The sequence below is a fragment of the Hibiscus syriacus genome, unplaced genomic scaffold (assembly GCF_006381635.1).
Source record: "Hibiscus syriacus cultivar Baekdansim isolate YM2019G1 unplaced genomic scaffold, ASM638163v2 tig00110788_pilon, whole genome shotgun sequence".
NCBI classification, from domain to species: domain Eukaryota; kingdom Viridiplantae; phylum Streptophyta; class Magnoliopsida; order Malvales; family Malvaceae; genus Hibiscus; species Hibiscus syriacus.
The window spans coordinates 2,828,701-2,855,189 of record NW_024062863.1 but is presented as its reverse complement, the minus strand read 5'-3'; the positions used below and the strand labels follow the sequence as shown (position 1 = coordinate 2,855,189).

General features: G+C 35.4%; 2 protein-coding genes across 4 annotated transcripts; one reads left to right on the top strand and one right to left on the bottom strand.

The window, feature by feature from the left end:
* The first annotated feature begins 901 nt into the window (after nt 1-901).
* On the top strand, nt 902-13,295 carry LOC120140880 (diacylglycerol O-acyltransferase 2D-like). Of its 3 annotated transcripts, none has more exons than XM_039155878.1 (9): nt 902-1,174; nt 1,264-1,338; nt 1,440-1,525; nt 1,674-1,780; nt 2,062-2,217; nt 11,768-11,854; nt 12,178-12,275; nt 12,722-12,843; nt 13,194-13,247. In XM_039155878.1, exons 1-8 carry the CDS (start codon nt 981-983, stop codon nt 12,798-12,800), a joined length of 882 nt encoding a protein of 293 aa, XP_039011809.1. In that variant the 5' UTR covers nt 902-980; the 3' UTR covers nt 12,801-12,843; nt 13,194-13,247. The 3 variants fall into 3 exon arrangements, with proteins under 3 accessions (XP_039011809.1, XP_039011808.1, XP_039011806.1); XM_039155877.1 differs by having other exon boundaries at nt 910-1,174; nt 12,756-12,843; nt 13,194-13,295; XM_039155875.1 differs by lacking the exons at nt 11,768-11,854; nt 12,178-12,275; nt 12,722-12,843; nt 13,194-13,247 and adding exons at nt 2,423-2,509; nt 2,646-2,743; nt 2,942-3,029; nt 3,112-3,283 and having other exon boundaries at nt 913-1,174.
* Nucleotides 13,296-15,655: 2,360 nt separating this feature from the next.
* On the bottom strand, nt 15,656-17,647 carry LOC120140971 (keratin, type I cytoskeletal 9-like). The gene is made up of 4 exons (XM_039155943.1): nt 16,993-17,647; nt 16,164-16,247; nt 15,909-16,094; nt 15,656-15,867 (listed from the first exon to the last, which is right to left on the bottom strand). The coding sequence occupies exons 1-4, from the start codon at nt 17,645-17,647 to the stop codon at nt 15,656-15,658; spliced, it is 1,137 nt and encodes a 378-aa protein (XP_039011874.1).
* Nucleotides 17,648-26,489: the final 8,842 nt, after the last annotated feature.

Below are 26,489 nucleotides of genomic sequence, written 5' to 3'. Positions count from 1 at the left end.
ACTAAGCAGGGTCGGCCCTGGGTATTTTTGGCTCGGGGCGAAATAAAAGAAAATGGCCCCTAATTTTAAAAAATTATAAAAAATATATAGTATAAAATTGATATTAATTTTTTTATTAAAATAAATTAATAGTAATTAATTATCATCCCAAAAATGTCAAAAAATATTAAAGCACACAAAAATATATAAAAGAAATGGGCCCCTAATTTTAAAAATTATAAAAAAATATATAGTATAAAATTGATATTAATTTTTTTATTAAAATAAACAAATAGTAAGTCATTATCATCTCAAAAAATGTAAAAAAAATATTAAAGCACACAAAAATATATAAAAGAAATAAACTCCTAATTTTAAAAAATTATAAAAAAAATATAGTATAAAACTTTTATGGGCCCTGGGCGGGTGCCCCTTCTGCCCCGGCCCAGGGCCACCCCCGCCTAGGGTCGGCTCTGCTACTAAGCCAATTGATTGATGGTTATTGAGGTTTGACTTTAAATTTATTTAAATTGTTATTTTATCTATATTTTATAATAATTAATTTTAATAATATTTTTTTTATGTATTACATGTAACATGACCAAAATTTTGATAATGTTGTTATTAATATAATAGTTGAGTAATAAAAATAGAAACAATTTCAAAGTTAAAGTGAAAAAATTGAAAAAACAAATTTCAGTTATTAAAACAAAAATATAGTCAAAATTGATTGATCGAAAAAGTAATTTATGCTAAACATTAGACCTAAAAAGACATACGATTTGAAATAGATTGTTCGTGGAACGTTAGTAGAATGCTGCACATTTTTCTTCAGTTCATATTTGAGAACCCGCCGACCACTGCTGACAAGAGACCAGACGACGGGGGCCTATAAAAAGGTTAGAATTGGGCCGAATGATTTGTGATAGTTGTTGTTAACCAAATTCGGGAGGGATTGCGGAGTTGAAAGCGGCGGTGATTAGGTCAGAGGCGGCGGTTCGATGGTGGAAGAAAGGGAGGAGAGGAAGGCGTACGTGCCTGGATCTGGATATCGGGAATTTAATGGAAGAAATGAATTCCCGTCCAACATTTTGCACGGTGTATTAGCTTGTGCGTTGTGGATTGGATCTATGCATTTCAACTTCTTCGTCTTCTGTGTCTCCCTTTTCTTCCTTCCTTTCTCCAAATTCCTTTTGTTCGTCCTCTTTCCTTACTCTTTCCAAGTATCACTATGTTTTTCATGGAAAACGGAAACTCATGTCTTATTTGTATCGGTATTCACAGGGTAGTTGGAGTGTTTTTGTTTTTCATGGTTCTTCCTATCGATCAAAACAGTAAATTTGGACGGAGATTGGCCAGGTCCCATTACCATTGCTCTGATCTTTTCTCTAGTTATGTGTTCTTTGTTTTTGTTCATATTAATTTTGAGATTAACAATCGATGATGAACTGAATGAACAGGTATATATGTTGGCATATGTCAAGTTATTTTCCCACCACTCTCCACGTTGAGGATATCAATGACTTCCATCCTGATCGTGCCTACGGTCTATTTCTTTCATTCTTTCTTTTAATCTTTACTTTAAAATGCTCAGGAAAATGCTTGTAAATGTTAAACAAACAAACTAACAAGTAGTTAAATGAAGCATCTATTGTTTAGAAAATAATAGATGTTAGCTTGTGAATGCTCTGCAGTTTTTGGCTACGAGCCACATTCGGTGTTACCAATCGGAGTTGTAACGCTGGCCGAGCTTACAGGTTTCATGCCTCTCCCCAAACTGAAATGCCTTGCCTCCAGCGCTGTAAGCCCAATTTCACCCTCAAACTCTAATATCCTTCACATTCCACACTATAGTACTAAATTGTTGTGGCCTTTGTTGATGTTGCAGACGTTAAGACCTGATTTGTTTCTTAAAAGTAATTATATTTTTGAATTGTGTATGTGATTGTGGTGTCGCAGTGATATTGGAAAACGATAGGATGTGGCCGTGTTGCGGCCGCAATTTAGTACTATGTAATCCACACCCTACTACTCTGTTTTCTTTTTAGCCATAATTTGGTTGGTATGCATGAATGACTCTAGGTATTCTACGCTCCATTTTTGAGGCATATTTGGACATGGTTAGGTGCTTCAGCAGCCACAAGGAAGAGCTTTTGTTCTCTTTTGGAAGCTGGTTATAGTTGTATTGTAGTGCCTGGTGGTGTTCAAGAGACATTCAACATGGAACATGGCTCTGAGGTTCATTCTTCTATGACTCTGTTCTTGTTTTTTACTTCTTTGCTCAGGTTGTTTTAATCCCTTCTGACAGAACATGTTTGCCATACCCAGTTTTCTCCAACACCCAAAACTTACAATGGGTTTTCTTTTTTGATCTCGGTCTTCTTCTTCTTTCTCTGTTTATGTTGGCAACATAATAATTCTTCGTTTATTTCTGGATATACAGATTGCATTCCTTAAGGCAAGAAGAGGATTTGTTCGGATAGCGATGGAAACAGGGTGTCCACTGGTTCCAGTTTTCGCCTTTGGTCAGGTAAGTAATAGTGTTAATTCCTCATTTATTCATGCATTTTAGCTTATTATTGTTATTATCATATATCAAACAACTTCAACAATATTCTACACCACTTGAATCTAATTCCCTTGCGTCTTTCTTACTTCTACACCAGTCAAATGCGTACCAGTGGTGGAAACCAGGTGGCAAGTTCATCCTGCAACTTTCAAGAGCTATCAAATTCGTCCCCATGCTGTTTTGGGGAGTTTTCGTGTATGGCACTAAACTTTATCTTTTATGCTTAATATGGAACCAATCCTATTCCTTTTTCTTACCCATAAATCGAAAGTTATCGTGTGTTTAAACGCACTCGAATCTATATTATTCTCCGCGTTTTTATACATATAATTATATATATCATACTGTATATTGGACTGCACATTTTATCTCCAACTTTTGTTTAATTTGCAGAACTCCGATACCATATCAACATCCGATGCATATAGTGGTAGGGAAACCTATTTACTTGACAAAAAACCCGCAACCTACTAAGGAAGAGGTATTTTCTTATAATGCTTCATTGGTAGAATTTACTATTTTCTGGGTTAAATAGCATATGAATTAGTTAATCTGATTCTCAGGTTCTTGAAGTACATGACCAATTTGTTAAAGCTCTTCAAGATCTATTTGAGAGACACAAAGCTCGGGTGGGATATGCTGATCTTCCATTAAAGATTCTTTGATTTGAACTTTGCCAAAGTCGGGTATTTTTCATGTATCATGTTTGTTTATTTGCTAATCTCCTCTATTGTCTTATTCACTAGCAATTATAGTTGGGTTAGGGTTTAGGGATTAGATTTTAATATCAATTACAAATTAAGTTTGAAGGTATTTGGCTGTAAACGACCGATGGTAATTCTAACCAAGTGACGAGCTTTTCAAAGACTTAACATAATCAAATCATTACAAAATGGTTCCGAAAATCAACTTATTTTTAGATTTTCTTTTATAATTTCTTACTAGTTGGTGCAATAACAATTCCTTATTATCTTGGTGTTTTTCTTACATTATCAGTTGTGTATGGATATAAAGCTACAAATAAACTTTTAGCTCTTTGACTGCACCATTGCATACATCTCAAGAAGGCTTAAGCAATCTATTTCGTATTCACTCTATACTAATGTTGTAGAGAGCACGTGAAAATATGCACATCATAAATTATTCCAACTACAGAATACAATGTTTAGTGATACTGCCGAGCTCCCAAAGCTTTTGTTAGGGTGTCTGCTTGCTGATCAACCGTTGGTACATGCTCAGCAACTATCTGCCCTGCACGAATCCTCTCCCTAATGAAGCGACAATCTATCTCAATATGTTTAGTACGTTCATAGAAGACCGAATTAGCAGCAATCTGCAAGGCTGCTTTACTGTCACTGTACAGCTTTGCAGGCCCAGATTCCTTGATTTCAAGTTCTGCAAGCAGCCCTTGCAACCATACTATTTCAGCAGTCACAGCAGCCATACTTCGGTATTCTGCTTTAGATGTAGACCTCGCTAGAGTTGTTTTTTTTTTTTTCAATTTCCACGAAATCAATTAATCACCAAGCTTCACACAAAATCCACTAATAGAATTCCTGGTCAAGGGACAAGTTGCCCAATCAGCATCGCAAAATGCACGCAACTGTCTATCACAAGTGGTTTTAACAAAATGCCTTGACTTGGGCTCCCTTTGATGTACCTGACTACCTTCATTGCAGCCTCAAAATGTGATTTTTTTGCCTCATGCATAAACTGACCCAAGTGTTGTACTGCAAATGAAATATCTGGCCTAGTGTGTGTGGGATAAAGCAGACGCCCAGTGAGCCTTTGGTTCATCCCTTTGTCCTCAAGCAAACTGTCTGCACCACGCTCTTTCCCCCCTGCATCAGACTGCAAATGAAAGCGTAGTGTATTTTAGATGATTTTAAATAAATGCCATAACAAACACTCTATTTAAAAAGAAAATTTAACGCACTCTACGTTGCCAAAATTTTTCCAATAAAATACAGATCCTAAATTTATTATTATTTTTGAATAAAATATATATTATATCTAAAGAAAACTAATTTATTAATTTTTTATCATCAACTCGTATGAAGATTGTGCCCATTCAAATAATTAAAAAAAAAAAACTTAAGCAAGAGATTTCAAGAATCTTTATTATATATAAACATAGACGTGTATCACTTAATACAATGAGAGTACATATTTAGGAATAAGTTCATCATCATCTCTTGGAAAATCCCCCTCCTCCATCGTACCGCCATTATCCTCCTCAGCTGCACTACTCCGGTCCAGGGGAAAGAGCTTCAATTATCTTGTTGGCTTCCACCTGACTTGCAATAGCCTCAGCAATGGATGCCGCATCTTCTTTCTCATCCTGATCGGAATCCGATGATGCAACGGCCTCCTGGGTCGGCGCGGCGGCTTTTCCCCTCCGTTTGAAGGTTTTTTCGATCTCCTCGCTGATCTTTTCTGCCTGAGCGAGAGAAAGTTCTCCATCAGATGACGAAGTTATCTCACTGGCAATGTCTCCTTCGGAGCCTAACTCGATTCTGACGAAGTCTTTGATTTGCTTACCATGCCCTACAATGGATTGTGTTGAGAGGATGAGGGCAAATGACAATACGACAATCAAAGCCTTCGTCATTTTCTTTGTTTTTCTTAAAGCTTAATGCAAAGGACTTAAGGTTTTATTGTTGATGGTGGTTGAGGATGAAGATTGGCTCCAATTTATAGACTTTCATCCGAGTTATTTGCGTCGAATTCATGGGGATGTTGACTGCTCTGCTTCTTTATGGCCATACACGTGTAGTAGGGGTGAGATAGAACTCAACGTAATATAAACTAAATTATTGTCCCTTTCCAATATTCCACGTGTCTCGAACTGTAAACTCTATGTTATTGTTGTTATTAAGTTTTTAACAATGAAATATTAAATTAAAATATAAACTAAAATTTAAGTATAATATTTTTAAAAAATAAAATTTAAGTATTAAAACAAAGTTGAGATATTAAAATTATAGTTTATCTTAATTATTTAATTATTTATTTATTTATTTATAGTAAGATTGAAGACCAATATTAATTGCGAACAAAAACAGGACCCATGAAGGTTACGAGTGAGATGACAAACGATCTCATAGGGGCTTTTAAATATATGCATGATTGACCATCAGTATTAATAGTGGATTTGGCAAGAGAATCAACAACAACATTAGCTTCACGACGAATGAGAAGAAAGTAAAGTATCTGTGGTTTAAAAATGAGGCTTGCAATATAACGAACAAGTGATATGGGGCTGGAGTTTGCCGTTGGTGAAGACATTAGTTTAAAAGCTTCCGCACACAATCCATTTGGCATTGAGGACGCTCAGTTCTATGGGACCACGCTAGTTGAAGTCCTTCAAAAATGCCCCAAAGTTCATTTTGCAAAGGAGACGAAATCTCGACCGGTTTATTTAATCCAACAATCTAATCTCTATAATAATTTCGAATGAGACTACTTGTCGAACCAAAAGAAGAAATATTATAAACTGCACCGTCAGTGTTGAGGGTACACCAACCAGCAGGCGCATGTCGTAGTTGGACTAGCTCAGGAGAGGAAAAGTCGGCACCGATTGAAAGAGAATGTACTGTGATGAAATATTGAGACCAATTCTTACTTAGACAAATTAATTGGCCATTAGAGAGGTTCACGCTAGCAAAGATGATGGAGTTCCTTCGCTTCCAAACCTGTTAAGTTATAGAAGAGAAAATAATTTTTCAGGGAATATTTGTGCCAACAAATATCCTATTAGATTCAAGATTCATAAGAAGCTAGTCATTAGCATCAAGAGTAAAGAAATCTAAGAGGCGTTGTTGGGGAATTACAGACTGCCATAGAGCAGCATTGCTATTGTGTGTTGGAATGTGCTTGCACGTGATGCATGTAGTCTCCACCCATGAGGCTGAGATGCAGCTAATAGATGCTGATGGCTGTGCTCGTGTAGTTGAGGCAGTTAAGGTGTTAGTCAGTTAGGCTATTGAAGTGTCTGTTAGTAGTTGTAACTAATGAGTAACTGCTTGTATACTTGAACTATATATAGGCTGTAAAGGATGAATTGAAGATGTGTGAAAGAAAGTATTATGTTCTTGCATCTGTTTTTAGCTTAGCTATCTTGAATGTTCAATATGGTATCATTCGTTACCGTATCCTAGGGGCTGTTTCCGCTGCTCGTGCTGCTATGGATCAAAGTGCCTCATCCACAGCTACTTCAATGGAGTTTTCAACCCGAAACACCAAAGATTTCACCAACAAAAGGGTAAACGTGATTCTTGATGAGTCAAACTTCTTACTTTGGAAACAGCAAGTGCTTCTCACCGTGCGCAGTCATCGTCTTAAGCGGATGCTAACATGATCAATGCTAGCCCCTCTAGAAACTGTGACTGGCGAAGAGGGAACCACGATTATCAATGAAGAATATGAAAAATTTATGGCCCAAGATAGCGCGCTAGCTTCCTGGTTACTATCAACTGTAAGTCCTCACTTACTTCCTCAGTTTGTTGGTGCTGAAACATCGGCGCATGTGTGGAATAAAGTCCTACATTTCTTTGCAAGCTGATCTACTACTGCTGTAATGAGTTTACATTACAAGCTGCAGTCCCTCAAGAAGGGAGGAGACAACATGAGGACCTACCTTACCAAGGTAAAAGAAGTCATTGATGCATTATCTTCTTGTGGCAGTCCAATTCCAGAATCTGAACATGTTGCTAGCATCGTTAAAGGCCTTACATGGGAGTACCAGCCTTTCATTGCAGTCATATCTGCCATGCTTGACTTATTATCACTTGACAGCATCTGCACCATGCTCTTCTATGCTGAAACACAAATTGAGGGCTTCGATTATCAACCTGAGTCTCTACCTGTTAGTGCCAATCTTACACAAGGGAAACTAGATGTTGATACTAACAAGAGTCATGAGAAGCAACAATATAGAGCCAACAGCTCGACCCACTCTCGAGGGAGATCTCGTGGCAGGGGCAGAACTCGACCCAAGGTGAAGTGCCAAATATGTGGAAAAAATGGACACCTTGTTAGTCAATGCTGGCATAGTTTTGATGAAGAGTTTACTGGTATTACACTTGATGACCATATCTCAGGGTCTGAAAACTCTAAAGCATATTATGCTGCCAACGGAGTCAGTGGTAATGCATGTGGCTGCTGCAGTCATGGCAATACATATCATGATGGTAACAGAAGTGCAGGGCAAAACCAGGCACATTCCAGTGCTGCTGGTTAAGAACAGTGGGTGATTGACTCAGGTGCGACCCACCACGTTACACCTAATGCAGTTTCGATTACTTCACACTCAAACTTCAATAATCATGGTAAGCTAATAGTTGGGAATGGGGATTCATTGACTGTTTGTAAAGTTGGCAAAGCTGAATTACAAGCCTCTTCGCGCACCTTATCTTTAAGTGATATTCTACATGTTCCCATCATTACTAAGAATATGCTTTCTGTTTCCAAGCTTGCTAGGGATAACCGCGTGTTTCTTGAATTCCATGTTAATACCAGTTGTGTTAGAGATGAAGACACAAAGGTTGTGTTATTGCGTGGTATAGAATGTGGTGGCCTATACTCCTTCAAAGCTGCCAACTCCATAAGAGGAAATGATGAAGCCACAACTCATACTGCCATGTCATCCTCCAAAACTTCTGAAACTTGGAATAGAAGGCTGGGACATCCCGGTTATGACACATTTGTTAAAATTTGTAAACGAATGGATGTAAAAGCTCTTCTTGATATCAATAAAAATTGTGTGGCTTGTTACTTGGGTAAGAGTCACAAGCTTCCTTTTCCTCAATCTAGTACTACTTACACAGAATCGTTTCAACTTGTTTACTCGGATCTATGGGGACCTCCACACGTGTCTTCAAATGGCTTTCGGTTCTATGTTTCGTTTGTCGATGCTGCTACACGATTTACATGGTTGTACCTGCTAAAATCAAAGGCTAAAGCCGTAACAGTATTCAAGCTCTTTCAAAAACTAGTTGCTATGCAGTTCAACAGTGTAGTTAAAGCACTTCAAACCAATTGGGGAGGGGAGTTTCGCCCGTTTACAGACAAACTAAACAAGTCAGGTGTGACTCATAGACTTACATGTCCACACACTTCTGAACAAAATGGTGTCGTCGAACGAAAACACAGGCACATTGTTGAGATGTCTCTTGTTCTACTTGCTCAGGCATCAATGCCTATTAAGTTCTGGTCATACGCTGTTCAAACTACAATCCACTTAATTAACAGGTTGCCATCAAGAATGTTGTATGATAAATCACCTTTTGAGGTTTTGTATGGCAAGACTCCAGATTACAATGGCTTGAGAGTATTTGGCTGCAGATGCTTTCCTCATCTAAGGCCATTCTTGCATCACAAATTAGAATTTCGGTCTCAAGTGTGCACATTCCTGGGTTACAGCATGCAGCATAAAGGGTTTCAATGCTTAGCTAAAGATGGACGTGTATATGTCTCTAGGCACGTGGTGTTTAATGAGGACGTGTTTCCTTTTGCATGTGATTTCAGCAGGAGCTCTATGGCAGGCTCGAATACGACACATTCTCGGTCCCTTGAGGTAGTCACTGATGTCACCAAATTCAAGATTCAGCAATGTGAATCCAGTAAACAACCTAGAAGTACAAGCATAAATGCATCAGGTGGCAGACAAGCATCAGCTGGTACTCGTGGTTTGGAAGAAAATATTGAACTTGTGCATGTCAATGAGCTGCTTATAGATACTTATGCCAATACTGGGAGCGATGACCATGAAGTCAGTTCAGCACAACACTCTGGCAGTTTGGAAGAAAACGATGATACTGCCAGTCAACCTGCTAATGCATCCACTGCAAATCAAGGTGCTAATGATGAAGTCAGTGAGTATAACGCTCAACTTATAGAACCTCGTGGAAATACTCATTCCATGCTAACTCGGAGCAAGTGTGGAGTGTACAAACCTAAAGCCTACATTGGGTCTGTTCTGGATTATGTTCCATGCACAATACGTGAAGCATTTCAAATTCCAGAATGGAAGGCAGCTGTATATGAAGAATATAATGCGTTGCAACGCAATGAGACTTGGGAGTTAATCAGGTTACCAGAAGGAAGAAAGGTGGTGGGTTGTAAGTGGCTATTCAGGCTCAACAAGAACCCCGATGGCTCAATTCATCATTACAAAGTACGTCTAGTTGCTAAGGGATTCTCACAAATTCCTGGGTACGATTTCAGAGATACTTTTAGCCCCGTGGTTAAGTTCACCACCTTGAATGTCATCATCTCTTTAGCATTAACCAACGGTTGGGCACTTCGACAAGTGGATGTCAATAATGCCTTCTTGAACAGTGAGCTTCAAGAAGTAGTCTTCATGCAATAGCCACCAGGCTTTGAACAGACTGCTCCTAATGGCAGCAAGTTGGTCTGTCGACTGAAGAAGGCACTTTATGGCCTAAGACAAGCGCCGAGAAGCTGGCACACCAAGCTTCGAGACAATTTACTGTGCATTGGGTTCCAAGAGTCACGAGCTGGTATCTCACTGTTCATCAAAAAGAAGGGTGTGAACTATGTCTATCTACTGGTGTATGTTGATGACATAATCATCACAGGTCACTCGATTAATGAAATAGATGAAGTTGTTCGACTATTGAGTGATAGATTTTCACTTAAGGATCTTGGACAACTTTCATACTTTCTTGGCATCGAAGTAAGAAGAACAAATGAATATCTAGCCTTGTCACAGAAGAAGTTTATCACTGAACTTCTGGAAAAAGCAGACATGTTAAAAGCCACACCTACACCAACTCCCATGGTTGCAGCTACCAAATTACACAGTGATGAAGGAGAACTCATTCCTTATGCGTACTACTATCGCAGCATCGTTGGGGGATTGCTTTATGTTTGCCACACAAGACCGGACATCGCATTTTGTGTAAATAAAGTGGCCCAATATATGCATGCTCCACGACAGTCACACATGGTTGCAGTAAAACGGATTCTGCGTTACTTAGTAGGCACGATGAACCTTGGTATGGTTTTCACTGCTGCTGGTGCTGGGGTGAAAATTGATGCCTTTGCTGATGCAGATTGGGGTGATAGTCTCGATGATAGGAGGTCGGTGTCCGGGAATGGTGTCTTTATTGGCAACAACTTGGTAGTTTGGAGCTCCAAGAAACAAAAGTCTGTTTCACGCTCTACGATGGAGGCAGAATACAAAAGCGTGGCTGACACTGCAGCAGACGTGGTTTGGGTTAGTGCGTTGCTTGCAGAACTTGGTGTGTGCTAAAAGGAAGAACCGATCATATGGTGTAACAACACGAGCGCTGTGGCTATGAGCGCAAACACTGTCTATCATACACACACCAAGCATGTTGATCTTGACATCCATTTCGTGCGAGAGAAGGTTGTAACGAAACAAATGCAAGTTAACTATGTGTCTGCTGCTCATCAGATTGTTGATGGCCTGACCAAGCCGCTAGCTCGAAATGCCTTTTAAGAATTTCGAGAAAAGTTATGTGTGAAGACGTGTTGAAAAAGAAGGGGAGGAGAGAAAGTAGGAAGAATGTTGGAATGTGCTTGCACGTGATGCATGTAGTCTCCACCTATGAGGTTGAGATGCAGCTAATAGATGCTGCTGGCGTGCTCATGTAGTTGAGGCAGTTAAGGTGTTAGTTAGTTAGTTAGGTTGTTGAAGTGTATGTTAGTAGTTGTAACTAATGAGTAACTGCTTGTATACTCGAACTATATATAGGCTGTAAAGGATGAATTGAAGATGTGTGAAAGAAAGTATTTTGTTCTTGCATCTGTTGTTAGCTTAGCTATCTTGAATGTTCAATATATTGCAATACATAGAACATGCATAGTAGAATGATCCGCTCTGTCAATTCTTATTTATTTTTTTAATGTAATTGATGAAATGAAGCAAAATATTATAAATAGTATATGCATATTGTAAGTACTCACGTTACATAGATTTCTAATAGTAAATTAAATCAATGGTTACTGAATTGTTAGACTGTTTTTATTTTGATTATTGAACTTTTAAAATTTATATTATAATCATTAGATTTTTAATTTGGTTTTATTATGGTTATCTATCTTTAAAAAAATTAACGTGTTACGATTGCCACTTTCTTTGGTAGATAACATATAAAGGGTTCTTTTCTGTTTCCTGTTCTCTTTCTTTGTCTATTCATGTTGGCAACTTGACAGCCTCTTGTCTTACAGATTGCCTTCCTTAGTACACGAAGAGGATTTGTTCGCATAGCCATTGAAACAGGGTGTCCACTGGTCCCTGCTTTTTGTTTTGGTCAGGTATGTATGCTTTTCCTATTTTCTTTCTCTGACCCCACATCTGTGCAACTTCATAATTGATCAATCTTAACATTTACACATGTCATTCTTCATTTATTGTATGCATTCTTCCTGAAAATACTCATTCTAGTCTAAAAATCGAGGTGCTATAGGATAAACTTGTAACTACTGAATTGTCTTATACTCTTATAGCTTCTTACTTGATCGAACCATCTAAAACCTGTCAGTTGTTGTTCTTATAGCTTCTCTATCGTTGCATTTCTTACAACTTCCACATTCTACATCACCTTAACGAAATTTCTTGCTTCTTACTTGTGCTTCAGTCATATGTCTACGACTGGTGGAAACCAGGTGGAAAGCTCTTTTTTCAACTTTCCCTAGCTCTCAAGTTCACTCCAATGTTATTTTGGGGAATTTTTGGGTATGCATAAAATTTATCTCTATTGCATGCTCGATTAGGACACATTCCGTTCTTCTGTTGAACATTAATTTAGTAGATTTTTACTCAAAAAGCGCTCAATAACATATTTTCATTATTCGAGTCCTTGATGATGATGCTTTTGCAGTTCAAGATATCTAGAAAACATTTGGGAACAACTTAAGATATTCTTCATGAAAACCTAAGAAATATTTTTCCATTAAAAACAATTAGTTTAAAAAAAAAAGAGTTTCTTTGGTTTTGTATGTCTTTGGTAGTTAAGCTTGAGGGAAACTGATGGTATCTTGAACATCCTCATGATAGTACGAAAGCTGGAATTGTGGGTTGAAAAAGACACTACCAAGAAAAGTTTTATGTTTTCATCGATTAAAAAGCAGCCGTATACAAGGCTAAATCTTCTCAGGGATGTGCCATGGGTTTATCTGCAGCTGTTTGAAATGCATTAACTTTTTCTTTTGGCAGAACTCATTTGCCCTATCAGCGTCCCATGCATGTGGCGGTGGGTAAACCTATTGAGTTGAAGAAAAATCCTAAACCTACTGCTGAAGAGGTATCGTAACTCGTCTCTTGTTTCCATTAGAATTTATCATTGTTGTAGAGTCCATCGACATAATGAGACTGAAACCTCCGACCCGGTGCAACTGCTTAAGGCCTGTTGATTAGTGAGTAATGCTAAGGAACAAGGATTCAGCATGTCAAAGGAGAAAACAAAACTTGCCATTCAACATTTTGATGGCTACTTTGTAGTTCTATGTTAAACTAAAATCCTCTGAAACATATATAAATGTCCCGAGAAGTAGAATAGAACCGTATCCATAGACAGGTCCAGTTGTTGTTACGCAGTAACACTTGGTATATATAATCACATATGTGCATTGAACCGATATCTTTTTTTCGCAGGTCCAGGAAGTTCATGGCCAATTTGTTAAAGCACTCCAAGATCTCTTTGAGAGAAACAAAGTTCAGGTTGGATATGCTGATCTTCCATTAAGGATCCTTTGATTCGAACTAAAGTTCATCGATTCCATTTAGTGAATTATGTTGGTTTATTAAAAAACATATTATGGAGTTATCCTATTGGGGTAAAAGAACCAATTCCATGCTACAGTTTTATGAAAATAAATCTCAATACAATTAAAGTGTATTTTTAGGAGCAAGGGCTTCATCATCTTATGACGAATCTTCTCACTTATAGTATCAACATTATCTTTTTTGGGACCCCTCCCTCTTTCTCTAGGTATTAGGTGAAGCCCTTCAAAAAGTTTTTCTCCAACTCCTTTTCCTGTCCGGCGGAAAGTGACTCTTGTTTGGGGCTAAGTGCTACATCAATAACCGGCGAAGCCTTCTCGTTCGGACTGGCAACAGTTTTCGTATTTTGAAAGGCCTTTTCAATCTCTAAACCAATATTTTTTACCTGATCGGGGGAGAGTTCATCCTCTTTGACAGTATCAGCATTATCTTCTTTGGATTCCTCTGCCTCCTTTTCCAAGTATTGGATGAAGCCCTTCAAAAAGTTCTCCATAAACTCCCTCTCCTGTCCCGGGGAAAGGGCTTCGCCCGTCTTCTTCGCCTCAGCCTGATGAACCAAGTATGCCTTGATTGCCATTCCAATACCTAGGTAAAACTCATTTTCCTGTTCAGGGGTAAGTGCTACATCAGTAGTCGGTGAACCCTCATCGTCCGGACCGGGAGAGCTTTCTATATCTTGGAAGGCTTTTTTGACCTCTGAACCAATATTCATTATTTGATCAGGTGAGAGTTCTTCATCACCCAACGATGAAGTCGCCTCCTCGGGAGCGTCTCCCGACTCAGTTTTGATGAAGTCTTTAATTTGTTCGTCGAGTCCTACCACGGATTGTATTGAGAGAAGTAAAGCAAATGGGAAGAAGACAATCAAAGCAACCTTTGCCATACTGTTTTTTTCTTCTTCTTCTACTATAAACTTAATATAGAAGAACAACCATTTATTGCTAATGACGATTTAGGGTAAAAATGTTATTTAAAAAGTTTTAAAAGAGATTCTTGCGGAGAATTTGATGGCCTGTTGACTGGTTTGCCTTCCAATGACCATACACGTGTAAGAGAGCTCAACGTTATCGAACCTCACTTCTTTCTTTCTATTTAACCAATTTCATTTACTTCCTCTGTTTTTGTTCGTTTTGAAAAATGTTACAAATTTAAGTACTGTATTTTTGTTAAAGTTACGTTTTGGTTATTTATATTATGATTTGATTATTATTCATTAACTAATACGAAATGTTAATTGAAATGATTAATTTTAATTTGATTTTTAATTTTTAAACAAAATATTTAATACATGTTTTCAATAATTTAACTTACAAGTTGATTTGAGAAGGATGATTTGAGTAATATCGTCTATGGTTTTTACGTGTATGCGCGAGAAGAATTTTTCAGCAAAGAAAAAAAGAATTAGAGGATGTTGAAGTCGGTCAACACAAAAGCCTTTCAAGAAGTTGTTTCTATTTGTTGTCTCTTGGCAATGATTTTCTAGGTTTGAGTAGCCATCCGCAATCGCAAAAGCAGATGCATGCATGCAAAAGCATAAACAACTAATTACCACATAGCACTACAGTCAAGCTTAGCCGTAGCCGAGTTAAAGAGGTGCGCGCGTGAAGATAAATGCATGCATGCATGTGGCATGCACCCTTCTGGGACTGTTGATTATTCCAGCAGAAATATTATATAAACACCCTTAAGCCTTTTATCACCTAACGTGGGATTTCAGACTTTTGTTATAGATTTTATAAAAAAAATAAATTACTACTATTATTGATTGGATTTATTTTTGGTTATGACAGATTTGAATAATCAATATGATTTATTGATTCATTGTTGCATATTTTTTATTAGGTCCTTATTTAGTGTGTTTATTTGGACTCCTCATATTTAATGCTTTTATTATTATTGGTTGTTGTCAAGAAGAAAAGATTAAAAATATAATAAACCAGAGAAACAAAAGAAAAATAAATTTGAAGGAGAAAAAGATTCGTGAAGTGTTACAAATGCAATGATGATGTGGACTGTTCGACCCGTTTAATTCGTAAGATCTTGATATTTTTGGTATAAATTTATCGTTTTTATTTTGATTATTGTAAAAATCCATTTGACATTAAATTATCTGAAATTTTATGAATTTCCTTTACGGAATATAAATTCGTTGATAAAACCTGCAACATGAAAATCTAATTAGTTTTGATTTTTATTATATACAACTTTTATGAAGGAATTTTAATATATTGAATTAATGGTTTTATTTTGGCTTTATGAAGCCTTCACATATATCCATGCATTGCAAGTGCATTTCTCAATGCAATTAGAGTCCATATTTAGGAGCAAGTTATTCACCATCCTTTAAGATGCAGATTTTCACCATCTCCCGATGAAGGAGTACTGTCGTCCCCTGATGAAGAATAAGTTTCTTTATTATCCCCTGATGAAGGAGCACCGCCGTCCTCTGATGAAGAAGAAGCTTCTTTATCATCCCTTGATAAAGGAGCACCGCCGTGCACTAATGAAGAAGAAGCTTCTTTATCATCCAGTGATGGAGAAGAAGCTTCTTTATCATCCCCCGATGAAGGACCATCAAGGCAACACCTCCTTCCCCTTCCCCTGATGAAGGAGCACCTTCTTTACCTTCCTCTGATGATTCCTTCTCCTTATCAGCTTCACCAGTACTTTCTTTTCCTGCTTCACTTTCCATACCAGTGGAGACTCCTTCCAGGAAACTTTGCATGAACTGCTCTCCCTGTCCAGGTGAAAGTGCATCATTGACGGCGTCTCCTATATTTTGGAACGCTTCTTTGATCTATGAACCGATCTTTTGTAACTCATCAGAAGAAATTATTTCACCAGTCTCTATTGAAGCTTCCTCCAAGCTAACTTGTGCCGGGCCAAACTCGTCGTTCACCATTTCTGTGATTTTTTCGTCATGTGCTGCAACGGATTGCAATGAGAAAATCATGGCAAATGATAATAAGACGCTCAAAGCAATCGTTGCTATCTTTTCACTTGAAAAATTGATTCCAAAGAACAAGAGTTTATTACTGATGATGTTTAAGGATGGAAATTGGGTGATATTTAAGAGTTTCTAAATAGGTTTTTTACGTAGAATTTTAAGGGATTGTTAACTGGTTTGCTTCATCATGGCCATACACGTGTAAGTTTACCCTTTGTTTTTGTTTATGATGACGACGGTGACCGTAACGTGTTTTTAAGAAGAAGACTATAAATGATGAATTTATTGTAGGTATTTTTTAACATACATGTTGTAAATATTCCCACTACATTAAATTTCTTTTAAATTTGAGATAATATTTTTTCAAATAGTTTATATAAAAATTATAAATTTAATTATAATGTGTTGTTGGGACCTTTTTTTTTATAACTTAACATCCACTTTCAGAAGTTCATTGATAAAAGCTGCAACATGAAAATCAAATTATATAAAACATTTTATGAAGGAATTTTAATATATAAATTAATTGTACATAGATTAATGGTTTTATTATGGTTTTAAGAAAATTTCAAAGCCTTTACATATACCCATGCATTGCAAGTGCATGTTTAGGAGCAATTTATTCACCATCCTTCCTTCATTCCTTTGGTTAAGATGCAGGTTTTTCACTACCCCCTGATGAAGGAGCACCGCCATCCCTTGATGAAGAAGAAGCTTATTTACCATCCCCTGATGAAGGAGCATCGCCATCCTCAGATGGAGAAGAAGCTTCTTTTTCGTCCCCTGATGGAGAAAAAGCTTCCTTTTCATCACCTGATGAAGAAGAAGCTTCTTGATTATCTCCTGATGAAGGACCATCAGCACCTCCTTCCCCTTCACCTGATGGAGAAGAAGCTTCTTGATTATCTCCTGATGAAGGACCATCAACACCTCCTTCTCCTTCCCCTGATGAAGAAGAAGCTTCTTGATCATCTCCTGATGAAGGACCATCAGCACCTCCTTCTCCTTCCCCTGATGAAGGAGCACTTTCTTCACCACCCTCTGATGATTCCCTCTCCTGTCCAGCTTCAGCCTCCATACCAGTGGAGACTCCTTCCAGAAACCTTTGCATGAATTGCTCTCCCTGTCCAGGTGAAAGTGCATCATTGACGGCATCTCCCATATTTTTGAACGCTTCTTTGATCTCTGAACCAATCTTTTTTAACTCATCAGACGATATTATTTCACCAGTGTCTACTGAAGCTTCCTCCAAGCCAACTTGTGCCGGGCCTAACTCGCCGTTCACCATTTCTGTGATTTTTTCGTCCTGTGCCACAACGGATTGTGCGGAGAGAACCAGGGCAAATGACAATAGGACACTCAATGCAATCGTCGCCATATTTGAATTTGAAAATTTTATCCTAAAGAACAAGAGTTTATTACTGATGGTGCTTAAGGATGGAAATTGGGTGATATTTAAGAGTTTCTAAACATGTTTTTTACGTAGAATTTTAAGGATTTGTTGACTGGTCTGCTTCATAATGGTCATACACGAGTAAGACGATCCTTTGTTTTTGTTCATGATGGCGAGGGTGACCGTACACGTGTTTTGAAGAATACTATAAAATTGTTTTTACATTAATTTTATTAATTGATTCGTTAATTCATTGTCCACAAATTGATAATCTTTAACTAATTAGTTTATAATCTTTTAAATATATATTACCTAACTCAACGTAATTAGAGTTCATGATTAGGAGCAAGTTTCCATCGCCCTTTGACGAAGAATCATCACCATTCCCTTCCTGTGTTGAAGGAGCACTAAATGGTTACATATTCAAATTTTATAAAAGTCCTTAACATTGTTATCAATTAATTTTTAATTTTTTTAAAATATATTGAATGACTTCGTTAGTAAAATAAAAACGTTATTTTTTTTTAGAGAATCCAAATTTTAGCATTTATGCTATAAGATATGTGTTACAATAAATTAAAAAAAAATCTTAAAAAATTATTAACTTATAATTAATCTATACTAATTAAAATTTTAAATCAGCTATATTCCTAAAATAAGTAGACAATCATCAAAATAGAGTATACCCAAAGCAAGCAACTGATCATTAAAAATTAGCTGACCCTTACTCCCATATGTAATAGGGTAAGGGGAGGTAGGATAGTAGGCTGGCCTCTAATGTCAGGTTAAGAACAACTTCCGTGGAAGACATCTGAATTATGAATTGCCCACCGTGAGACTCGATCCCTCGACCACAAGGATTATGAGCCTTGTGCTCTACCAACTGAGCTGGACAGGCAACTAAGTAACTGATCATTCATTTAAATAATTATTAGCTGACCCTTATTCCCATATGTAATGAGGTAAGGGGAGGTAGGATAGTAGGCTGCCCCCAACGCCAGGTTGAGTGTAGCTTCCGTGGGAGACCTTCGAATTATGAATTGCCACCGTAGGACTCGATCCCACGACCCCAAAGTTAAGAGTCTTGTGCTCTACCAACTGAGCTGGACATACAATTCAATAATAAAATTGAAAAATAAAATTAAAAGAAGAAAAATAAAGTTATACTTATATTCGATCACCTTTTCCTTTCCTTTTCTGTTATCAAGAACAATAAAAATCTGGGTATGACTCTCATGGTGATCTCAACCGACTTTGTAATCCAAGTTCATCGTGTTTCCTCGAAGGACCAGATGCTGGAATGGGGAAACGTCTAGGCAAGCATCCCAACAAGTGGCCTTTGTACCGAGATTTTGTTTTCACTTTGAAAACCTCGGTGGTTAATCTCGAACCATTGCAATGGCATACAATGGAAGAAGTATAACCAGTTGCCTTGTACATCGAACCATCATGCACAGGAGGAAAATGGGAAGGATGAGCTAAAGTAAGAAACAAACGGGCAAACTCAATGCAAGAGGTGTGGTTAGATTGAACCAGGCACTGGGTTTATGCTTTACAAGTTGAAGAAACAACAAAGTTGGAAAAGGTTGAAAAGATTTGAAGGAATAAAGACTTGCAGAGAATAGGATCATGTGAATATATAAAAAAACAAAAAAAACAAAAGTTTAGCTCTTTGACAAATGGTGAGGAAGAAAAGGTGAAATGTTTTGGTCCCACTTCATATTAATGGCCGACTGCAAGGGCAATTGCTACTGTTGTTTTAGACCCCATTTTTGCAGGCTTTTCATTTCAAGTTTAACACACATATATATGTATACTTACTAATACGTACAATAAAAATATACGATGAATTGCCCTAATTCAAGGGACAAGGACAACACAGCTCTATCCATGTGCAATAGCAGTAAATAAACAAATACTTCAGTGTACCCTATAGTACTCAGCGTAACATTGATATTTGACAGCTACCATTCCCCCTTTGAAAAACATTACTATATCTCACAAGAATCCACCAGGCATTCATCTTCTTGCTGCCCATTTGCTCATTAGAACCGGAAGTTACGCGGTATGGTTTAATGTTAAAAAACTACGAAAATAGATGCAATCGAAAATGTAACATTTGAAATTAGACGTAACTTAAAATATTACATTTTCTCAAACATTTTTAGTTGAATCCAGGGCCGGTCCAATGAGTTTTAATGCCTTTGGCGAGATAATAATTTTATGCTCCTATACTTGTGCCATATAATAGACAAAACATAAATAATTTTTTAAAACAAAAATGTAATAGAAATTATAGTCAAACAATATCAATACTAATAAAAACCAAAACATATATAATAAATATTTAAGGTAAAACATATTAAATAATAAATATAATTATATAACTATAATCAAAAAATAAAATTGGGGCTTAAAAAATTATAACAAATTATGTCATTTGGTTTAATTTTTTATAAAAACAATCTCACATGGCTAAGAAACATAGAAGAGCATCCCAAAAGTTTAAAGAGTAAAAATATGAGAACAAAACAATCACACATGGCTAAGAAACATAGAAGAGCATCCCAACTTACTTCAATAAATAATAGAGGTTGTAACATCCCAAACTATGGGTTAGTGACTTAATTGTAAAGTTTCAGAATTTGGTGATTAAAGTAGAAGAATGGATTAGTTCAATGATTTATCTAGAAGCAAATCCTAAAAGTTGTTAGTAATAATTAAAGGAATTAAAGGGCAAAATGGTCTTTTATCTAAAAGATAATTATCTTATCTCTTTATTAAGAGATAAGCATGTAGGGAGATATTTCTCCAGAACTTCTTCTCCTTCTTCTTCATCTCCTCCCGTATCTCCAAGCTCAAAGGTGAGTCTTCTACTTAGTTAATTATTTGTTAAGTTTAAGATTGGGTTTTGATCATTAGATGATAACTAAGCTTAAGGAAAGCTTAAGTTATCTTAAGATCAAAAGATAAAGGAGATAGAGAAGATTAAAGATTAGAGGTTCTTGAATGAAATATTGGAATAGAGCTCATAACAAGATATGAAAGTTGGATTTGACTTGTTATCAATCTAAGTAAGAGATATGAAGTAATAGAATTGGATTTGAAACATGTTGCAAAATTGATGTAATTATTAAATTACATATGGAAGATAGGATTTTGAGGTTTAAGATGAAATAAATGAATATAGATTGGTTTAAGTATGTGTACTAGAGTTAAGAATGAAAAAAGGGGATGAAACATGAAGGATTTAATCCAAAATGAATGATTTTCGGGTTCAAAAAGAGGATTATGGGCAGAGTGCATCGATGCATATTCATTGTGCATCGATGCATCAAGGTTAAAACCCATAAATCGTTTGAAGGTGTATCGATGCACAGGAAGTGCATCGATGCACTCTTTTAAAATAAAAACATCGAATGCAATTCATGCATCGATGCACTCTTTTAAAATAAAAACATCGAATGCAATTCATGCATCGATGCATAAGTAGTGCATCGATGCATCCCATTAATAATGAAACATCGAATGCAATTGGTGCATCGATGCATAAGGAATGCATCGATGCATCTCAGCAATAATACAACATCGAATACATTTTATGCACCGATGCATCAGTAGTGCATCGATGCATACCTTCATTAAAAGATGAAATTGACTTTTCTCTTGGTCTAAAGAGTGAACCATTAGAGTATATTAGTTATGATACTGATATAGATCCATGTATGATTATGTAGATATAGAACGTGATCCCGTTCCGAATCAACTGAAGGATTAGAATCGAATCAAAGCAAAGCTAAGGTGAGTGCAATTTAATTTGTACTTATATTATTGAATAAACATTTGGCTTGCAATGAGCCAGTGATGGAGTTACTATGGTAAGAAGTAACTCCTAAAATGTTGTTTGATTGGTGATCAATGTTATGATTTGTGTGATTATGAGATATATAAGTTATATGGAAAGTATATGTGAAATAAGATATGAGCTTATATGAATATGTGATATGAATAAAGCTATAAGAAATGATTTATGTGAATACATGCATTTGTGATGCGTGTTATATGATATTAGATATATGTTTACACATACATGCAATACTCGAATTTGACTTGGCTCGTTGAACAAACGACGTCGTTTGGTTTAATTTTTTTTTAAAGAAAAAAAGTGAACCGGCGGTTCAAACCGGTTTTGCCAATTTTTAGCTGGTTCATCCCGGTTTTATCGATTTTCAGCCGGTTCTACCAGTTTTCAGCCGGTTCATTGCCAGACCGATTTTGTGAGGTAACCGGACATACCACCAGTTCACGGTTCAACCGGTTGAACCGGCCGGTTCGGTCCGGTTTTGATAACCATGATATATACACACTATAAGCACTAGAAAACTGATGCCCCCTCAAACATGTTGTCCTGGACTAAGACACATCTGGCACATGTACTGGGCCAGGACTAGTTGAACCTAAAATGTTACAAAAAAAATAACATTTTCAGTTGTCAATAAAAAATGTTACGAAGAACGTAACATTTTAGATTAAACCAAAAATATAAGGAAAAATGTAACATTTTAAGTTGTTTCCAACCTAAAATGTTATATTTTTTATCACATTTTTAGTTGCGTCTATTTCCACCGTTTTTAACTTTAAATTAAGTTGTCGTTCCTTAGCCTTTCTCCATTAGAACCCTGTGTTTATGAATATATGAGTGAAGTCGTGTAATCAGATTGTCCCCCATTGATTTCAAAGAATGTTTGGACCCCATTTGTTTTGATTTATTTAGTTTTGACTTTTGAGGGTTTACGGAAGAAATTGAGTTTTTAAATTGAAAGGGATGAGTGAGAGGTTATTATGGATCTCGCAAGACTATATGAATGCTAGGGAAAAATATATTATTTAGAAATTAATGAAAATATATGTTAATTTAAAAAATATATTTAGGTTAAAATGTCTAAAATAGGCTTCCACAGATCAAAGGTCCACCGATTTCCTCACCTTTGAAATGATGCAATCAAGACCGACCGACCGAACCACTCCAAGTGGATCCCGCACCCCATTCTCATTATACTCATATATTCTCCTCAGTCTAATCGTAGCCGTTCATTTTTCATTGACGTCATTTATGACTTTTATCCTACGGTTCATACTTTAAACTTCAAATTGGAACCACACGCCCGTAAAGATGCCCTTTGACCAGCAACTAAGAGAGTGCGAGAAACCAAATAAATAAAAAGGAAGAAAATTTTATAAAAGGGGTTAATTCTACCAATGGGTCCTCAAACGTTAACCATATTTTATATTGACCTTAAATGTTTTAAAAAAAGTAACCAATTGATTTTCAATTTTAACCTTTTACATCTTTGTACCCTTTATATAGGATTATGAGAACATAAATAAATGACCTTAACAACTCAAATATAAATGAATACCCACAATAGTTGAGAAGACAAGATATTTGGATGTAACAAAACACAAGACCTTAACAACTCAGGAGAAAAAAATTAATATTTTGTAATATCTCTTAAGATTGATGAATGATCTCGATTATTAATTATTCAAATATGTGTTATTGTATTGTTATCTTTAAAAAAATATCATCGCTTATTATATGACATTTTTGGTGAAAACAATGAAACTTATATGATTTCATTTCTTTTCATTTTTTTTATAAATAATTAATAAAATTAAGTAATATTATAAGACGATTAATTCACTATGATACTTGTAATTAATGATCATATTATTATATTTTAAAATTTAAGAGACTAGAATGATAGATATAAAGCTTGGGGACTAATTGTGTATGTAATACTGAAAAGTAACTAATGACGTCAGTTTTCCTTTGACTATTTCTATCTCTTTCTTTAAATCAGCATCCCACTCTTTCTTCTGCTGTGAGACCAACTAATATGCGATTAAAAATGGTGTAAATAATTAAATAGGTGATCGATTAAAAACGTTATCGGTATAAGTTTTCATCGGTTAAATGAGGACCTAAATTAATATTTTGGATCATTATTTCATGCACAACATAAAAAAATATTCTACCAGCACTTATATTTGAATATAATTTAATATATTTAAATGTCTATAAATCTTTTTTTACAAAAATAAAAGCATCTAATTTTATTAAGAAAGACAAAATATTCAAAATTACAAAAGATGTTTACAATTAGAATAGTAAATTATACACATAATCAGGATATTCTCATATAACCTATGGCAAATCCACCCTTAACTTATGTGGGCACGTGTTCACCTTGAATTTCAAATTTTCTTCGATCAGGTACTTATTTTGTTTATTGTGCCCCTTGAAATTTTATTTGTGCTCATCTCATATAAAAATTTCATGTTATTAATGTATGTGTGTCCACCCTAAAAAAATTTCTAGATCCACCACTGCGTATAATCATTAACAAAAGAAAGATACCACTTAATATCATATAAGGGGCATATAAGGGAAATTTGAAAAAATCACCCAAAAAAGTTTGAAAAATAGATATATGAACAGATCTAATTGTTACGACGGACAAACCATAACAAGAGATTAATCTACTAAAAGATCACCAATAAACACAAATCAATGTCAAACATCGTGAGAAAACTATCTACAAACGTAAGTTGTGTACCTAAATATAATTCGATTAAGAAAAGATCAACGTGATAACAAATGAGCGTTATATTGATCAATTGTGTTAATGTTAAATCTAATCATGAAAAAATAAACGTCAAAAACAATAAAACGACTGAAAAAAAAATAAAAGAAATACTAAAAGATAAAAAAAAGCGTACCATAAAGATAAAAAAAATTACGTCATAAAGAAAGAGTTATTGAGAGAAATAAGATACAAGATATAAAAAAATACATAAAAAACATAAAAGTGGACACATAACAATCTATTTGAATCTTGAAACAAATTATCTTCAAATTTTAAACGTAAACAAACCGATTCCCCCCCCCCCTTTTGTTAACATGGAACTTACCTTTGTTATCAATGAATCTGTTTGCCGATCGGTTTTCGAGCACGAAACGCTGAGTATAACACCATATAAGTTGCTGGTTGTATGAGTGCATTAACCTCTTCGGCGATATACCCAGCGTTTCGGGCTCAAAATGCGATGGTAGTCTCGGCGAGATCGGTGCAGCCGGCATGCTTCGAGACTCGGAAGGGCGAGTAATGTTGGAGCTTTGAGGAGATCGGTTTCTTGATGGAAGCTACAAGTTACGACTCTAAACCATTACTCTCTACATATTCTTTTTATAAATACATTAGTTTGTGCCGGCCATCTTATATGGACGCCATACGTATTTAACTCAGTTTTGCACGGAGCTTCAGACATGGATTCTTTTTAAATTATAACATTATTATTCATATATAATAATAAATTTATTAACTTAGATAAATATTAGAGTAAACTACATTTTTAGTATTTTAACTATCAATTTTTTCTGTTTTAGTTATCGTTTTTGGTCATCCAACTATTATTTTTTTTCAAAATCATGTTTAACATTATACTTTGGTTTCATTTTGGTCATTCGTTTAAAAAAATAGTTGAAATATTGATGTGACATTTTTTTAATTTCTTTTAATTATGACATAATATTATATTATGATGACACGTCATCATCATTATTAAATTTTAATGGTGGAAGACAAAAATAAAATCAAAACTTAACATTAAGTATAATTTTGAGAAAAAAAAATAGTTTGGTGACCAGATTGAGATACAAAACGTATAGCTTACCCTAAATAATTAATATTTATCTAAATATTAATATTATTTAAGTCTAAGTTTAATTTATTGAAATTCAGTTAATCATATATATAATATTATTATTTAAATTTATTGACTATATTTTTATTTTTCTAGTTTTCATATTCAACTTTTTTTAAATTAAATTCATATTCAACTCTCAATATATGAGATAGAATCCTTGTATATAATATAAAACTCTTTTAGTTTTACATAGATTTAATACTATTGGACGAGTGAAAATAAATAAAATTTTAATTTAATTTTAATTTTTATATAAATATTAATTTAACCTCTAAACTTTAAATAAAAGATTTAGACACTTAAAATAAACAAAAACACATAATTTAAAATTAAGTTAAAATAATAATAAAAATAGACGGTTAACCAACTTTAAAGTGGGCACTGGTCCTTGAGAGTCACAATCTTTAGACAATGCTAACCCTCCCCACTCCTTCCATTACATTGCTTAACTTCAAATACAATATACACATACGTTTCACCCATGAATGACAATGCAACATTCAATTACGGACCATTCAAAGCACCGTCGTGTCCACAATTCAAAGATTAAAATTCAATAACACATTCCGTAGTTAAAGAGAATGTTATTCTCCTTTGTGATCTTGAGTTCGAGTAGTTATATCTATATGGTGTGTATATATTGTTAATGGTTAAAAAATATTATAAACAGATAGTACCTTGTAATCATCTCATATTATTAAAATAAAGTTCTAACATTCAAAGTATTTATTCTTGTGGGTGCAAGGCCTCCATCATATATACAAGGAACTCCCACCCATTTAATAAAGCTTTTGGCTTTTGTTAAATGACGAAATTAATCATAATTTTGAAAAGTTCGTTTGGTGAAATAGTTGTTGAAAGTAGCTTAAACCCTATATGTTTCCCCTTCTTTCTTGACTCTTAATCCAAATTCCCTCTTCAACATTAAGCAACCAAACTTGTCTTTTTTATAAACTAAATCAGTAAACTACTCTTGAAACATGATATATGTTTCTTTTTATAAATATTCTACTTTTGAATCCTATCATTGATCCATCAGAAAGCTTTTTATTGGGGT

Coding starts and splice junctions, on each gene's coding strand:
- LOC120140971 (XM_039155943.1), bottom strand. CDS start 17,647: ATGGCGACGATTGCATTGAGTGTCCTATTGTCATTTGCCCTGGTTCTC. Junction 16,095..16,163: donor GGAAGCTTCAATAGAGACTG/GTGAAATAATTT, acceptor TCCAAAATATAG/GAGACGCCGTCAATGATGCA. Junction 15,868..15,908: donor ATCAGGGGAAGGGGAAGGAG/GTGTTGCCTTGA, acceptor ATGATAAAGAAG/CTTCTTCTCCATCACTGGAT.
- LOC120140880 (XM_039155877.1), top strand. CDS start 981: ATGGTGGAAGAAAGGGAGGAGAGGAAGGCGTACGTGCCTGGATCTGGA. Junction 1,175..1,263: donor CCTTTCTCCAAATTCCTTTT/GTTCGTCCTCTT, acceptor CGGTATTCACAG/GGTAGTTGGAGTGTTTTTGT. Junction 1,526..1,673: donor CCATCCTGATCGTGCCTACG/GTCTATTTCTTT, acceptor AATGCTCTGCAG/TTTTTGGCTACGAGCCACAT.